Below are 17349 nucleotides of genomic sequence, written 5' to 3'. Positions count from 1 at the left end.
CACAGATCACACTGCACTGCGCGCTACACACGGAATATAAAGCTTCTCATTGTTGAAGTGTGATTGCATTAAGCCATTGTTTTACGGGGGAACTCCAATACTGATATCTTCTCTCCAGGAATAAGGTTTTAAAGAGATGAAAGCGTGGCCAGTTCGATGCCTTTACTTTGTGGTCTTAAATGCGGCGCTACGATATGTGACGTCCTTGGAAGAAGAGCTGACGGATTCTATGTTTGGTGAGTTGAGTTGCCAGTTTGCATACATGCGTTCATATCGATCATTTGGCTCTGGTGTAACTAAAGTAACTAAGTACATTTACTCAAGTACTGTACTTAAGTACAATTTATATTATTTATTTATTTTACTTTACTGGAGTATTTCCTTTTTTCTGTACTTTTATTTCTACTCCACAACATTTCAGAGGCAAATATTGTAGTTTTTACACCACTAGAATTATTTGAAAAACTGCAACATATTGTGAGCTTGTAGATCTGATATTTTCAAAAGATTTTCATACATTTGAAAACTTGTGAAATGGGACATTCTGCATAATGAGTACTTTTACTTTTGGTACTTTAAGTACATTTTGATACCAATACTTTTGTACTTTTACTTGTAACATAGTATTTCTATATTGCAGTATTAAGTAAGAAATGTGAGTACTTTTTCCACCTCTGATCATTTGAAAGCCATTGTGACAAGTTGGCTACTTTTTATTTATTCACATTTTGTACAATGGACTCCGGTTATAAGTGCCTTATGCATCAGAATAGCCGTGATTCTGCTATAATAATAGCCTATATACTACAATAATGATCTGTTTATTTTATTTTATATTTTCTATGCTATTGTTTCTAACTTTTAGACAACCCCAGCCCCCCCTATAGACTACTATAATAAAGTGACTGACTTGATGGAAAAGGTATATAGTTTATTGCTTTCACACAAATGCATAATTGCCATTGCACATAATCAGAAAAAAACGTACTTAATTTTTTTCCCCTCAAAGGGGTTTGCAATGCATTGTACAAGTGAAATTATGAGTATAGTATTATTAATGGCTTAGCTCTTAAGCCAGTTGGCTTGCCTTTAACCCTTGTGCAAGTTGTTGGGGGTGTGTTCAGTCCCTGCCCCCAACATGTAGCCCTCCAAACTCACCCACCACAGCCCTCCCCCTGTTGAAGAGTCAGCTGATATTTGGAGAAGGGTCCGTCTAGACCCCATTGGATATTCGGGGGAGGGTTTGTCAGTGAGGTGGCAGAAGCATATCTGGAACAAACTTTTAGTGGTTTCCATGGAAACATGTCTGGTCAAATGAACCCTTGTTACCTCCATGGTCGGCATGTTGTCTGAAGACGGAGGCTCATTTACTGAGGGGCCCCACAGCCTGTCAGACAGTCACTCATGCGTCTCTTGGCTTTCCATCAAAAGGACAATGAGCTTAGATTCCCACATTTTGACAATAACATAAGATGGACAAGAGCCTATCTCTTCTCTTCTGATCTCTTCTTTTTTCTTCTCTTCTCTTCCTCTTTCTTTTCCCTTCCCTTCCCTTCTGTTCTCTATATTCTATGAATATTCAAGAGACAAGTGTCAACATGCAATGTTGTACACAGACAACTGATTGGTGTGCATTCTTTCATGTTAGGTAACTTCCTGGACCCTCTTAAAGACTTGTTTGACCATAAGGATGAAAGTAACGGGACCATTGCCAAGTTTTCTCTGCGCAAACCATCGCAACCTGACGATGACCTGTGCTACATCGTCCCAGGCAAACCAGAGTCTCTAGCTGCTTGTACCTTCAATAGCACCTCAAAAACCTTCCTGGTGATCCATGGCTGGACGGTAAGATCCTTCAAACCTGTAGCAGCATGTTCCTACAATTAGTCATAGAGCTTGGATTGCTGTAAATGACTGCGTGTGGGCTTCGCTAAAACACCTATGACTGGCTAGTATAAATCGTCAACTACCCCCATCAGAATAGAGGTTGCTACAAAACATAAGGAGAAGATAAAGACTTACTTTTATTTACTGGCGCAACGTTTCGACCCTTTCAGGTCTTCATGAGGCAAATATCATAATGACAGACAAAAGGAACATATATACAAAAATCATTGGCTTATGATGATATATAACACCTGGGAGTCAGAGCACAGCACCCTACTCCAAAATACCCGTCTCTCCACCCCTCAGAGGAGTGCTTCAAAACATAAAACACAAACTACACTCAGATGACGACATACATTACCTTTAACAAATACACCTGCTGGTGCAAACCCTTCCCCCACAGCAACATCTCTTGTTCTGTCTCTCCATTGTGACCCTTGAATTTTGAGCTTCTCGACCCAAAATGTATTCATCGACTTGAGGAGGCCTACTGATCATTCCCACCAAGTGTAATGAATGGCCTCTAATCGAATCTAGATTTTGACCTTGACCTTGATTACCTGACCTTAAAATATTTAAACTCTGGGTACACAGATTAAAACGGCAGACGTGAACGCGCAGCGAAGAATAGACGCTCAGCTCCTCATCACGCATAAATAGTAAATATGTGATGCTCCCATTGAATACTATTTAAAACATGATATGCTGCGCTTTGGAAAAATGTCTCGGTGGACACAGCCCCTAAGAAGAGCGACATCGGCACTGGGTTATTTACTGATTTGTCCATCATCTCAACAGGTGAGCGGTATGTTTGAGAGCTGGGTGACCAAGCTGGTTACGGCGCTGTACGAGAGAGAGCAGACGGCCAACGTCATCGTAGTGGACTGGCTCAGTTCAGCCCAAAATCACTATGTGGTTGCGGCCAAAAAGACCAAGGCAGTGGGGCAGGAGATCGCTCACTTCATCGATTGGATGGAGGTCAGTTACAAGCAGTAGTTGTTATCCATGCCTATAGTTAATTACTGAAAATAAACAGCCAACATACGTATTAAAGACATTGTATAGAGATAAAGATATTATATATATTTGAATATGTTTTTGGGGCTTTTCTGCCTTATTTGACAGTACAGTGGAGAGAGACAGGAAACAGGGAGAAAGTCAGGGAGTGACATGCAGCAAAGGTCCGCAGGGCACGGGCCTGTGAATCGGGGGGCCCCCCATCTTAAAATTAACGTAAACTTTGTTTTTCTCAAGGAGACCACCAACATTCCTCTTGAGAATGTCCACCTGATTGGTTACAGCCTAGGAGCTCACGTAGCAGGATTTGCTGGAAGCCACGTCACCAGTAAAGTTGGGAGAATAACAGGTTATTATTATTATTATTATGTAATTCTTCTGGGTTTTGGTTTATATTTGTCTTGTTTTTTTTCTGACCAATCCCCTCTCTCTCTCTTCAGGTCTCGATCCAGCAGGTCCAGACTTTGAAGGAGAGCATGCCCACATGCGCCTGTCCCCAGACGATGCTCACTTTGTGGATGTTCTCCACACCTTCACGCGGGGCTCTCTGGGTCTCAGCATTGGCATCCAGCAGCCTGTAGGCCACGTGGACATCTACCCCAACGGAGGAAGTTTCCAGCCAGGCTGCAATATGAGGGGGGCCCTGGAGAAGATTGCTAACTTTGGAATATTTGGTAAGAATTACTTATCGCTCAGTGTTAGGAATTCATATCTATGGACTACAATAATAAAGCAGACTGATCTGACATTGAGCCTCAATGTCAGTTTTGCAGTCCTGGTTCTCAAACCTTTTCATGTCAAGGGCCCCCAAAATGATATGTGTTTTCCTGCGGACCCCCATCTCAAAATGTTTTGTTCCAGGGAACCCCCCCCTCAGAAGCAAATGCACATACATGTAGGTGGTTGATACAGTACAGTAATGTAAAAAAAAATCGACAGCTTTCAGCTACTTCATGCTCGTCATCACTAATCCGCCTCTGCAATTAACATTGTTGCCTTCAGTCACACAATGACTCCATTCATGTCCCCCAGTTGAAAATGAACAGACTGCTACTCCCAAACATGTTTGAGGCAAATTTCTAGCAGGATCTTTTATAAAAGGTCAAAAACATTGTTAGTTTTACTGTAGGGCCCATGACCAACCATAGGCTGAGATGTTGAGCATTTCCTTCTATACAATAAGGAAAGAAAACAGAAGAAGTGGTTCTAATATTAGTTTTCTGCTTTGACATATCCAGTTATTTTTTGTCATATTGTTTACTGTCCAATTTAACAGATGTTGTAATTTTATCATAACATTATGAAAAGCATTTAATAATGTGTACTAATTGCATTACATCTCATTGGATAGTTTACATTAGCCTGGGAATCAGACACATCTGACAGTGCAAAAAAAAAAGACCTCTGCGATTTGGGTCTGGCACCCGTTGTGAATCCATTTCCTGCTCCAGAAGTCTGGGGTGACCAATCAGGGCCCAGTATTCAAATATGGGAGACTGTAATTGGTAGTTGGTTGTAGGTCTAACCAATTGCGTCCTGAGCCATTCTTTTGATCCCGCCCCTTGTGAAAAAAAAACGTCCTCATAGAAGCACCAGATTCATATACACGCAGTGATATATTCTGGCCACGCGAGGCTAAGTTTACATTAGTTTAAACGTTTGAGTACATTGTCACACGGAAGAAACAAACACATCAAGGTTTTCTTCTTCGTTTCTCCTCAGCCATCTCTGACGCGGTGAAGTGCGAACACGAGCGTTCCGTCCACCTGTTTATCGACTCTCTGCTGAATGAGCAGGAGGCGCCCAAGGCCTACCGCTGTGGCAGCAACGACATGTTTGACCGCGGCATGTGCCTCCGCTGCCGCAAGGGTCGCTGCAACACCGTGGGCTATGACATCAGCAAGGTCCGCAAGCCACGCAGCGTCCAAATGTACACCAAGACACGAGCCTCCATGCCTTTCAGAGGTTAGTATCTAGGCTTTATCAAAGGAAGAACAACTAACTAGATAGTTAAATATCAAACTGCAGAGTTGTGTTTTTAATACAATAGTGTCTGTACATACTGTAGTTTCTTTTCCCCAGGTCTGATGCCTTTCATTCTTTACAGTGTATCACTACCAGCTGAAGATTCATTTCTCTAGCAAAGTGAACCACTCGGAGATGGAGCCCACGCTGACTGTCTCCTTGTATGGAACCAATGGAGAGGCTGAAAACCTGGAGCTGAAACTGTGAGTACAGTCAATTATGAAAAGCACCGTTGTGAATGGAATCTTAAGTTATCGGTGTATGAAGCTATTTGTGACTGATATCACATAACAGTAACACTAGCTTAATTTCTTTCCAATCCTACTGTTTCTATTGGCAGAAAGGATAAAATAGTGACCAATAAGACTCATTCGTTCCTGCTGGTGACAGAGAAAGACATCGGTGATCTCCTGATGCTCAAGTTTAAATGGGAAGACACTAATGGCTGGTCTGCCTCCAACATGCTAAAGACGGTATCATCCTGGTGGTCTGGAGAATCAGACAAGGACGACCTGGAAGTCCACAAGATCCGCATCCGAGTTGGCGAGACGCAGCAGAAGTACGTTTACTTTGCATTATGAGGTTTTGATCATATTTTCATGGTCTTATTTTATTAGTCAAAATGATGTAACATTTTCGTCTAAATGTTCTTGGTTCACTTTAGGTTGGTCTTTTGTGTTAAAGACCCCCAGGCTCAGAGCTTAACACAGGAGGTCACGTTTGTCAAATGCAAGGATGCATGGAGGATTCCAAAAAGGTGACTGAATCTCCACAAGCCAATGAAGAACACACATTTTCAATTATTTACTCAAAATATTATTGTTAAAAAAAGGCTTACTTAATTTTTTTTTAATGTTTTTTCTCTCCCATAGAACAACCCCGAAAAACCACTAACACTGAAGACAAGGAGCAAAAGTTGAAAGCCCTCCTTTCCATTGCAGCACTTACAGTAGTAAATACTTTTTACACTTAAATTATACAAAGACATGACCACCTTGTATATATGTACAGGTATATGTGCTTTATTTAAAATTTCGAGTATGTGAATATATTTTATTAAGAAGAAGTTGTTTTTATGACATAAATCTGTGACCGCAATGTGGTACGACATTATACTAAATGCCGTCTTCTTTGGTGTGTCTTCGGCACTCCCAAAAGAAATGCATATTATACAAAGTCATTGAAGTCTCAGATTGTGAGATGCCAAATGGCCGACTGAATATACTGTACTTGGCCTACAGTGTAAAATACCTCTGATTTCACAGTCCTGATGACATTTAGCTTCCCTTTGTTATCCATAACTCCTACAGACTGTTATTAGCTTAACACAGAGTTAAAGGGCTCTCTGCATGCAAAAGGCCCATGCAAACAATCTGAAGCTTTTGCACACACACACACACACACACAGAAAAAATGGATGACGAACATTTAAAACGATCACATACAGTACTTCTCTGCGACGTCTCACACACCTGCAGTACTCTGAAATTGGGGTCCGATGAGGGGCTGTGATGATGCGTAATTCTTTCAAACGAACCCAGTTCGATTCCTGCGATCTTTCAGATGTGTTCAAAGCGAGAAAAGAAATTCTGTGAAATTCTTTAGGTGTTTTATGCAGTAGCGGGCCTTTTCTCTAACATTATGAATAATGTACGCTATCTACTATACTTAACATGTCAGAGCATTCACCACTGTCGTCCCCATCTCTACTGGTGACTGGGGGACCTGTGTCAGTGTGCCTTACCACAAAATGTTCAAGAAAATGTTCCAGAAGTGAATTGTTGCAAAATGAATCTGTCTTAACAAATGTTTCATGGCTGTTATTTTGTATATATATTTTTTATTATAGTGTTATACAGTGAGCCCTATGGTTAAACTATTCTCTAAGACTGACTGATTGGCAAAGTCTGAGATGCACATTACTCAAAGAACTGTGATGCATTCGTTGAAGCACTTGGGGATGTAAAGGTGTAGTTTTATACTCAATATGCAATGAATATTTATGCAGCATCTTAACTGGTTAACAGCCAAATGTGTTACTATGAATCTGTTACCTCTAATAAGTGGCTACTATTTGCTCAACCTGGGTTCAGTCAACTGCAAAAGAAACCCATGAACCTGAAGGTTATAGCTGATTTCAACATCTTCACTGTTATAGTATCTTCAATGAGGTTCTTTGCCTCCCTTTACTGGCTTCTGTGCATGTAATCTGGTACTATTTTTTCTATATTTCCATATGTATAGTTCTATACAGCTGATGCACACCATTCTGTAAGCATATTTAACATGGCACTATAGAGATCTGTACTGTAATCATTGTGGCTTATCTTCCTCATTTTAATTCACTCTTGAAAAAGTGGAACTACCATACTATTGCACTGGAAGCTGAGGAAAAGGTTACTAAACCATGTTACTTTATTGTACAGCACATTCAATGTAAATAATTATAGATTTTATGGAACACGCTGGTAGATATATATTTTTACTTTTGGATGGATATGTAAAGTGTTTATTTCTGTGAACCGTTGTATATACATTCTTGTAAATATGTTACTGTACTGTTAAAAATACTCTAATAAAAGAAAACTTACCATATTAAAGGTTATCGTGATCCTGAAATATGTTGTGTAGAGAATCATCGTCTCAAGGCAATAGGTCATATCCAAAAGGAATCATATTTGGTCTGTCAAAGTCTGTCTGTCTGTCTGTCTGTCTGCCTGCCTGCCTGCCTGCCTGCCTGCCTGCCTGCATGTGTACACAGCTAATCTTACAGACTACTTGGCTGATCAGCATCATATTTCTTGTGCACTCTGATAGAATGCCTTAATAGAGGACCTTAATTACCGAATATCTTTCAAATCGGTCAATGGCAACCACAGTATTCAGTCATTTTTGTGATTTAATAATCACAGAGCAATCATCTCCAGGCTATGGGATACATCTTGTGCGAGGCTATAGGCCGGAACTAACCAATCAGGCGCAAGCTAGATACTTTATTAATCCCCGAGGTAAATACAGGTGTCCCATAGCTCATACAGACATGAGTTAAAAACACAAAAAGGGTACAAAACATCACAAAACATAAAAAGCATTAAAAGCATAAAAATGTGTTGGAGGGAATAATCTTTTGTTATTGCACAGACCCATATATAACTAAAGACTAGTCCAGTTCATAAGTCTGTAAAGCGGCTGGTCGTGGTGTTAATAAAACACCTAATTGCTGTCGGGACAAAGGTTTTTTGACGCCGTTCTTGCAGCGCAAAGAGATGAACAGTTCTATTGTGGCTGCTTTTGGGCTGCCAGGATGTTGTGGAGAGGATGACTAACATTATGGCCTGCATCTTGTTCCGTGTGCATCTCTCCACAACAGTCTCCAATGAGTCTGGTTCTTGTTCAGCCGCTTAGCATCCTTGTCCATCTCATGGTCTTAATAGCCAAGAGATGGATTTAATATATTTTTCCTTAGTCTTTTCAAAATAAATATTTTTACTTATTACTCCCTGCCAAAAGTAACTTGTTATAACTTTTCCGTTACTTTGGTTAAATGTGTACCCTCATTGGAGTGAAATGAATACTGTCTTAGACTGGGATCAAGTCAATTTGCAGGTTGCTAGCCCTAGACAGGAATTCGGATAGATACCAAGCTTTCCCAGACATGTAGCCTACTGCGGAGCGACGCTATTTACAAGGAATACACTTGGATCCATCTAGGCATGAGAGCTAGTACGTAGTTACTCTTGGGGAAAAGTAACTGTAATATTATTACTCAAAATTATGTTGGAAGGGGGGTTGGGGGGCTAGGCCAGTGGGGGCCTACCCCCAATGTGTATATTTTAATAAAAAATGCATAATAAAATGTTCCTTTTGTTCAGAGTTTCCTGCCATAGGGTGCAACACTGCAAGTGCCATCAGAATGAGTTTACTGTTCGTCATAAGCCTGTGCAGTACACTACTGTATGGAGTGCAAAAGAAGTAGTCGTGCTTGCTTCTTTTAGTTTGTATTACGTTCATATCAGCTCGTTGGCACGCTTTGGCAGGATGCTCTAACTACTTTATTATCTGTATGTCAATTTGGAAAGATAAGGGCGTGCCTCCTGGCAGAGAGTTGTGCACTAATGTACGCACCTTTCTAGTTAAGGCTCTTAGATTACATATTAAATATCAATGCATTTTTGCAAATATTTCATATTTACTGTACTGTCCCTATAATTGTATCCTTAATAGAATGAACAGGGTTTTCTCCAATAAACCTGTAACGTATTAGCATTAAAGCCAGAGGTGAATGCATGTGAACACTAAGATCTCTAGAGACATGTAGGCTGTCATCAAGGCCTCAGCAGAAACACAATCCCACACGTCGGACAACTGGAACGCCCGTCAGGGCTGAGATTAGCGCGTAGGTTCAAATAGCAGCAGTACACAGAAAGCACAGCCCATGAATGGAACGGAAAGTCCCATCTATCTAACTCAGAGTTTGCATGGACAGGTGGCTCTAAATCAGGAGGTTGCTGGTATGTGGCCACCACGGATCAAAGGAGACAGACTATTTGATGACGTCTCTGAACAGACAACCCATGACGTGAAGACAAACGGAAAGGCTAGATGAACAATGAGCTATGGAGCTACAAACAATTGGATGTATGATGCTTCTGAATATTATTTAGTAACCCTCATTTTAATTATGTGGAATATGGAGGAAAAAAGGAAATATTTTGATTCGATCTTCTCTAGAATCTAGACAAGCATGTCAAATTCTCAAGCGATTTGCTTGGATTCCTTATGGTAACCATTCAGTTGTAGTGTAGTCATGGCCATGGGTCAAAGGTCAAAGGTCAAAGGTGACTATTCCAAGTCACTCATATCCAGTGTGCGGTGACAGAGGCAGACGGTGCAGCCCATGACTGCAGACAGTGTCAGGATAGCCAAGAGTATAGCCCACCAGTAAGCCTGAGGAGAACACACGAGAGAGTATAGTCACACAAACTGCAGAGGTATTTCAATCAAATGAAAAATGCATTAAAGCTTTATGAGCCTTTTATACTTAGCTGCCAACAGCATAATGTTGGATTCAGTGAGAGATGGCTTCAAAACATAATGTGAAACTTTATTACCACAATGTGACACAATGTTTTAAGCTGAACCGCATCAAACAACCAAACACCTGCTCTGCTATTACAGCATCTATGCAAAGAAACGTTTTTTTGTCCTCAGTTTTCTTGTATTTCAAATGCACTTTGTTGCAAACACAAGAAAGCTATATTCGGCTAACTGATATGTTAGTTGTAATAGAAGTTACACTACAAAGAGATGTTTTACATTAAGTATAAATTTGTCTCACTTGGTTAAACTCTTGAACTTACACTGGTCACTTCTGCTCTGTTGTGGAAATATACCCTCTGTTATCGTATCACTGCCACAATGACCTCTACCTAACCAATGGTAAACACAAGTTATGACACTCAGCAACAGGCGAGCATTATCTGGCCATAACCCATGGTATCTTAAGCATCTCTGCCACGTTAGCTAAGATATGTATTTGAAAATGAGTCACCCATTAGACAGGGTCAGCAAAAGGGTGGTCTATCTGGGCTCCTGAAGTGACGTGAGGGGTTTCTAAGTAAAGCTGAGGCCTGACACATGTGGTGCCTCTAGAACCAACGTGGACATTCCTGATTCTCTGCACTCCAAGTGCAACAAAAGCATGAAGCCAAAGAAGTGCGACTGGAACATCTAAGACATATGAACAGTCAAAACAGGAAGCTGAGCTGAGCCGAACACGCATCTCAACATCTGCTCTGAGGCCATCAAAGCTCTGCAGTCATTTTTAATGTGTGCTTCCGTGGGGCTGCATACTGTAGGGCAATATCTGACAACCTCTGACCTCATGGCCATAAAAATAATTAACACATCATTCTTCACCGAGGAGGGTCATGCTGCTTGTCCTTGAGGAAGCTTTGCCTTAGTTTTTGACTAAATGGATGCACTATTTACAGTACTCAGGATGATTTAGTTTGTTAATAGTACATAAACACAATTTTAGCTATGCAACATATTTCACAGACAAAAGCTATAACCTTCTATAATAATCATATATGTAATACACAATAGTATGGTAGTGTAGTGTAGTGTATTGTAGTGTATTATTAAGTACTATAAACTCATATGGTTTAAAAAGAGCTCATTGTCACCGCCAGGCCGAAGGCGTGGCCAAGACTATGTTTTCGCCCCTGTCCGTCCGTCTGTCTGTGCACAGCAAATCTCCAGCACCGCTGGACCGATCTGTGTGAAACTGTGCACTCTCACTCCCTGGAGGCGAGAGCAGAACCTTCGATTGCGATGAAACATTGTTGGCCCACAATAAGCTATCTGCCCTGGCGGAGACCTGTGCTCCAAGGAGCACATTTCTCTAGTTTACAGTGAAATTGTATAGGGCCAAAGTTGAATCAAACCAAAGGCATAATCAAGCAATCAGACACCTTCATCCACTCTCCTAGATCATCAGCAAAGTCATCGAGGTGACTCAGGTGTAGGAAGGAGTTCTTCAGCCTGGCGATGGGGCCGTCTGCATCCAGCAACCGACACACGTTGATCTTGTCACAGTAGCCACGGTTCCCTGAGCATGGAGCTCCGGCCACCAGAGCCACAGCCTTCCTCTGGAAGTGACGGGACAGCACAGAGGATGTGGTGCTGGCGCATGTGGCAGGTTGGTCTGTGATAAACACACATTCAAAATCACTTAACCCCTATATACATAGTCTATACCAGAGTATATACTGTTGTCCCTCTCCTTTTTTCCCTCTACACTAAATATCTTTGCATAAAAAAGCCAATCTACAAGCTCAAAACACGTCGCAAAGCGATGTCTTGTGAGCTTGCAGATGTATTTTCCCTGAAGGTTCATCCTTTAAAGTTCATGTGGTTAAAGAACCATATTACAATACTGTATATACAGTACCTTATGCAGTAGCTGCTTACATTGCAAGACATGAAAGATTGACTTTGGATTTTTTGGCTGGAATCACTGCATAACATAATCCATATTTCGAGCAATATCCAGACTCAAAGATGCAGTCGTTGAACTAAATGCAATTGCAATGACAGTGGACTGTTTGTTGTTTAATGGAGATGAATGTTGCATGAGGGGTAAGTAACCACAAAGTAAATTCACACAGGCTGAAGTGCTTTGTCCCCAAACCATAAACACATTCCTTAAAAGGCAGGGGAGGTCGTTAGTTACCAGGCTGCTGGCAGCACATTTGGCATTTCTCCCTCATGGAGTCCCCTGGACAGTCACACTGCTCTAGGCCATGTTTCACACACAGAGACTCAGCACAGTCCTGGGGGTGGGGTGGGGGGACAGGACAAGGGAGCAACAGACAAGACCATGCGTGAGGAGGGAGAGAGAGAGAGCGTGTGTTTGCATTGGTCTCTGTGGGGTCTCCCTGCCCACAATTTCCCAGCGGATTTTCATGCTGTGGCTGAACAGTGTTTGTATAGTACATTATGTACAGTATGTCCCCTCTAAAGTAAACCAGTCACAGCTCCTGTCTCCAGACATCATGAACAGAACCACCCCCCGGCCTTTGGGATGTCTATTTGCAAAAATAGTTCCATATCAAATGTGATATTAATGTGATATTCAAGTTACAGTAGATATCTAAATAATAAAGTTATGCTTGAGTTTGAGCTATGTAAAGTATGATTATTATGATTATTATATATGATTATATATAATACATTATTTGAATCAACATGAATGAAGTCTGTGTTGAGGGCACACCTGTCCTATTAAGTTTTTAAAGGATTACCCCATCTTCGTCTGAGCCTCTAGAGAGCATTCCGATTATACAACGGAAATGTTGAGCAATTTTCCCGGAATTAATTCTGCCTCCCCAATTCGAAGAACAATCTATCACCATAATGGCAGATATTTGGTCACGATGGATGCTTTAGAGGGGGAACATGAATGGTGGTTTTGGGTCACATGGATTTGATTAACCTCTCAACAGGGTGCTGGAATGGTTTGTTTACAATCAAATTAGTTACACATACTTTTAAGCCAAATACACATTTGGAATGTGCCTATATAGATATACAACCATGTATCTGATGAAGGGGGACACTTTAATGTTTAACATGCTGTAGGCATATATATATATGTTGTAAATTGTATTTACAGAATAATTGCATACAATTTACAATTTAGGCATTTAGCTTTGACGCTCTTAATCCTGAGTGACTGACAGTAAGCAAGGAAAACACAAGGTAATACATTAATTCATAGAAATAGTAATCTAGGATCATAGGTAAACGAAGAACCTATCATTAGTCTAAGCAGTATAAAATCGAAAAAAATCCATAATCTGTACATTGAAACTAAACACACTATAGGATGCCAGGTCTACAAATGACCTGGCATCTATATATACACGTGCATAACACTCTTTCAAAACCTGATGATCTAAAGAAGCGATAAGAACTTGGCTACATCAATGCTGACTCAAAGGTTGGGTGGTTGAAATGTTAGAGTTACCACACCCTGAGGTGGTACAGTTACAGTGGCTCTGGTTGACTCACCCCGTTTATGCAGACACGTGTGCCCTGACTGCAGACAGTGAGGTTGTCCTTTGGGCTGGGCTCGGGGCAGAATGGGGACAGGCCCGAACACACACTCTCTCTCTGGCAGTCAGTGGCATCATCACAGAGCTCTCCTGCTGGCTTAAACTCACAGCTCTGACCACAGCAAAGGCCCTGGCTGGGACTAGACAGATGGATGGATGGATGGATGGGTGGGTGTGATTGCAGAGGAAAGCAAAGAGATATGTGCATGCATCATGCATGTAAACATGCATGTAAACACGCGCGCACGCCCGCCCGCCCGCCCGCCCGCCCGCACACACACACACACACACACACACACACACACACACACACACACACACACACACACACACACACACACACACACACACACACACACACAAACAACACACACAAACAAACACAGTGGCGGACAAAGCACAGACAAACGACAGCGGTAGAGGGTAAAAATACAAAATAGTTAGGATCAAAGACAGAAAGTTTCATATTCTCATATGCAGTTTTAATGAACAGCCATTAAGGAGAAAGCAGCATGTTAAACACAACAGCAAAACCTCCGCACAACGCCAGTGCAAAGCTCAAACCAGGACGGCATGCAGGTTTGCAACATCTTAGCAGGAACTTACATCGACATTTCTAAAGTGGATATCTCATTGCATACTTTAAACCTAATATACTTATAGTCATACGCCTGTGCCATGCAGCGAAAGTATTTGTCGGTGCATGACACAATGCTACTAAATCTAACTAACTAACTAACTAAATCAGGTACCAGTGGCTCTCAAAGTGGGGTATGGAGGGGGTTCCAAATGGACCCTTACAATCTGTAACTCTGAAATTAAGACGTTTGAGAACCACAGGGCTACGGTGTGTGTGTGTGTGTGTGTGTGTGTGTGTGTGTGTGTGTGTGTGTGTGTGTGTGTGTGTGTGTGTGTGTGTGTGTGTGTGTGTGTGTCTGAGTGCAGTATACCTGCAGACTTTACCAGGCTTGAGGTGACACTGGACGCCCACAGCTTCATGAGCGCTGTAGCAGCACAGGTCGGTTTGATTGTGACCAACATCACACACCTCACCTTCCTCCACAATCTGGTTTCCACAGATGGGCTGATCACTGACTGGCAATGAAGAAAGCATGGACACAGAATGCACATACATGCAGAGCAGCAGAGGGACACACATAGGTTAACACACACACACACATACACACACACACACACACACACACACACACACACACACACACACACACACACACACACACACACACACAGTACACACACACACACACACACACACACACACACACACACACACACACACACACACACACACACACACACACACACACACACACACACACACACACACACACACACACACACACACACACAGAGAGAGAGAGAAAGACATGTGAGCAAGGTGATGCACAGTTCAAAGAGCAATGTTGTGCACATCCTGTAGTCGCTTGTGCACAACAAATAAGCAACAGTAAAGAGAAGAAACTTCACACAGCACACAGCTTGTATCTCAGAAAAAGGCTTATAATAATGTGCAATACTTTTTTTGAAACGCTGTGTACCTGCTAGTTATTGCACAGTAAACCTTTTTTTTTAGCTACAAGCTGTATGCCGATGTTTCTTCTCTTAGCAGGTGATGTACAGCATTGGTTCTCAAAGTGGGGTCCGGGGACTCCCAGGGGTCCTTGGGGGGTACCAGGGGGTCCTCAGTTAAATTAGTTAATGAAGGATCACAATCATTTCAACCCCTTTGTTCATATTTTATACTTTGGCTATTAAAAAATAGCAGATATACAAGCTCGTAGCGCTATGAGCTTGCACATCTGCTATTTTTGAAAAATCCAGAAAATGTGTACAAATCTTGAATAATTATTTTTAAAAGCGAACATTTGTAACTCAAATCTTTGCTTCTGGGGGTCCCTGGAACAAAATGTTTTGAGATGGGGGTCCGCAGCCTTTTACATATCACTTTGGGGGTTTGACATGACATGAAAAGGTTTGAGAACCACTGATGTACAGCAATGATCTACATGTGTGTAGGCCTGAGGTAGAACCACAGGTAGACAGCTTCCATTCCCCCTCACCTTCAAAGCAGTCATCCATCTTCAGTTTTAGGACCTTGCTGATGTGTTTGACACTACAGGGGGAGAACTTGTCGTTGTTCTCCCGGACCTCGTCCGTGGCGTGAGGGAACATCAGGTATCTGCCTTTGCCTCCGCGAGACCCGAGGTCCCCGCAGCTGGAGCCCTCATCATGCTGGCAAAACAGACAAAACATGGCACACTGCAGCTCAACCGTACAATTCTAGATAGATTAAAATAAAGATAAGCTTTTCACATGTCACAGCAGCAACAGCAACAAGCTTGACACACGGGAGAGGCACAGGTAAGTGTCAGAAACTGCAAGGTTCATTTCCCCTCCGCTCCACAAGGAGACACCACAATGGGATTCAGACTGGTACCTGTGGTGGTGACCTCACTTCCTCCCACTATAAAAGCAGGACTGGATTCCCATTTCCCCCCTTGTCCTTTGTTTCCAAACACATGCAGCCGGCCTGTGTTTCCCGTGTGCTGCTGATGTGGGGTCATCCCTATGTTCCCCGCGTCTGTTAAACCTGGTATAATGTAAGTTCCAGTGTTTTACTTCTAGTGATGTGGATTATATGATTATATTTAAGAATTGATGGACTTGAGTTATATGGATATTTAGATGTTTAATATTATGAAGTAAATACTTGGCCTATTATTTTGATGATATACCTTAATGTATAATATAATTTAAAGGCCATATTTATGTTTGATATTTTATCTGGCATGATATTATAATTTTTTTTGTTTTGTTCTTTGTTTAGAACCATGGCATCATCATGAAATCCAATGTCAACCCTATTCATCATTATCCGGCTAAATAAACTGGATATTTGATTGCAACCTTTGTTTCCTGGTGGTTTGTGGCTCCAGCATGAGTAAAAGTAAAACAGAACAACATAAAATAGTTAAGCTTAGATTCTGGCACTAAATATGAATCAATCTCTGAATCAATGTAGGCCTACTGTACTGTATGTATGTACAGTCTATCAACAGTGGAAAAATGAATTAATATTTGTCTATCAACGATGGAATGAACAACTACAATTTTAATGTGTAGTGAGCTTTAGAAGACAAAGGAGATGACTGACATTGTAATAAGAGTCGATTGCTCTGGTATTCACAGGGGATCGACTTTATTTATTGCTTTGTTCCAAAGCTGGCTAAACCAGGTTATAGGTCAACTGGTAAAAGTGAAAATGCTGTCACCAATGTCCATGACTCAAAGGGAGGTAGAATTTCCAATCTGGGCTGTCATTGTATAAGCCTGGTTTAGCTTTCAAAACGTTCAGGTCAAGAAGCTTTGAACAATAAAAAATAAAACAAAACCATATCCCAGCTGGCATTGTACAAGGCGTGGTTTACTGCCAAAATAAACCATTATATTTCTAAGTATTGAAAAGTTGTATCTTGGCAGGCAAAAGTCCAAATGGATTCAGATCAGGCAGAAAACTCTGTTCCACCATCTGATGAGGAACACAGAAGACAGAACACTGAGCCCCTCGGCGGGTCCAAGACTGACATTGGTTAAAAATCTTCTCCGGGAATAATTCAGTTGTTTTATTGTTCTAATGGTAATTTCATGCTATTGTAGTCATGAACATCTGCAGGGAAAAACACAATTTGTTGTGCTTCAACAACTCCAAATCAATGGGAATTTAAATCAAACTATAATACACCTTAAAGGGATAGTTCACCCCCAAAATGACTTTTTT

At 41.5% G+C, this 17349-nt stretch overlaps 2 protein-coding genes across 2 annotated transcripts in view; one reads left to right on the top strand and one right to left on the bottom strand.

The window, feature by feature from the left end:
- Window positions 1-7775, top strand: lpl2a (lipoprotein lipase 2 a). The gene is made up of 10 exons (XM_084067723.1): window positions 1-236; window positions 1649-1845; window positions 2686-2865; window positions 3142-3253; window positions 3345-3578; window positions 4627-4869; window positions 5012-5132; window positions 5270-5488; window positions 5594-5686; window positions 5802-7775. Exons 1-10 carry the CDS (start codon window positions 137-139, stop codon window positions 5821-5823), a joined length of 1521 nt encoding a protein of 506 aa, XP_083923849.1. The 5' UTR covers window positions 1-136; the 3' UTR covers window positions 5824-7775.
- Window positions 7776-7902: 127 nt separating this feature from the next.
- The window catches only part of LOC311052648 (disintegrin and metalloproteinase domain-containing protein 10), a 38711-nt gene continuing 29264 nt past the window's right edge, over window positions 7903-17349 (bottom strand). The window contains exons 10-15 of the mRNA XM_084067722.1: window positions 15632-15803; window positions 14501-14645; window positions 13507-13690; window positions 12167-12266; window positions 11406-11638; window positions 7903-9876 (exon numbers count right to left, since the gene is read on the bottom strand). Of these exons, the coding sequence (XP_083923848.1) occupies window positions 9772-9876; window positions 11406-11638; window positions 12167-12266; window positions 13507-13690; window positions 14501-14645; window positions 15632-15803 (939 nt within the window). The 3' untranslated portion in view covers window positions 7903-9771. The remainder of the gene's footprint in view (window positions 9877-11405; window positions 11639-12166; window positions 12267-13506; window positions 13691-14500; window positions 14646-15631; window positions 15804-17349) is intronic.

The sequence above is a fragment of the Gymnoscopelus microlampas genome (assembly GCF_963454915.1).
Source record: "Gymnoscopelus microlampas genome assembly, chromosome: 9".
Taxonomy (NCBI): Eukaryota; Metazoa; Chordata; class Actinopteri; order Myctophiformes; family Myctophidae; genus Gymnoscopelus; species Gymnoscopelus microlampas.
This window is presented reverse-complemented; position numbering and strand designations above follow the sequence as displayed.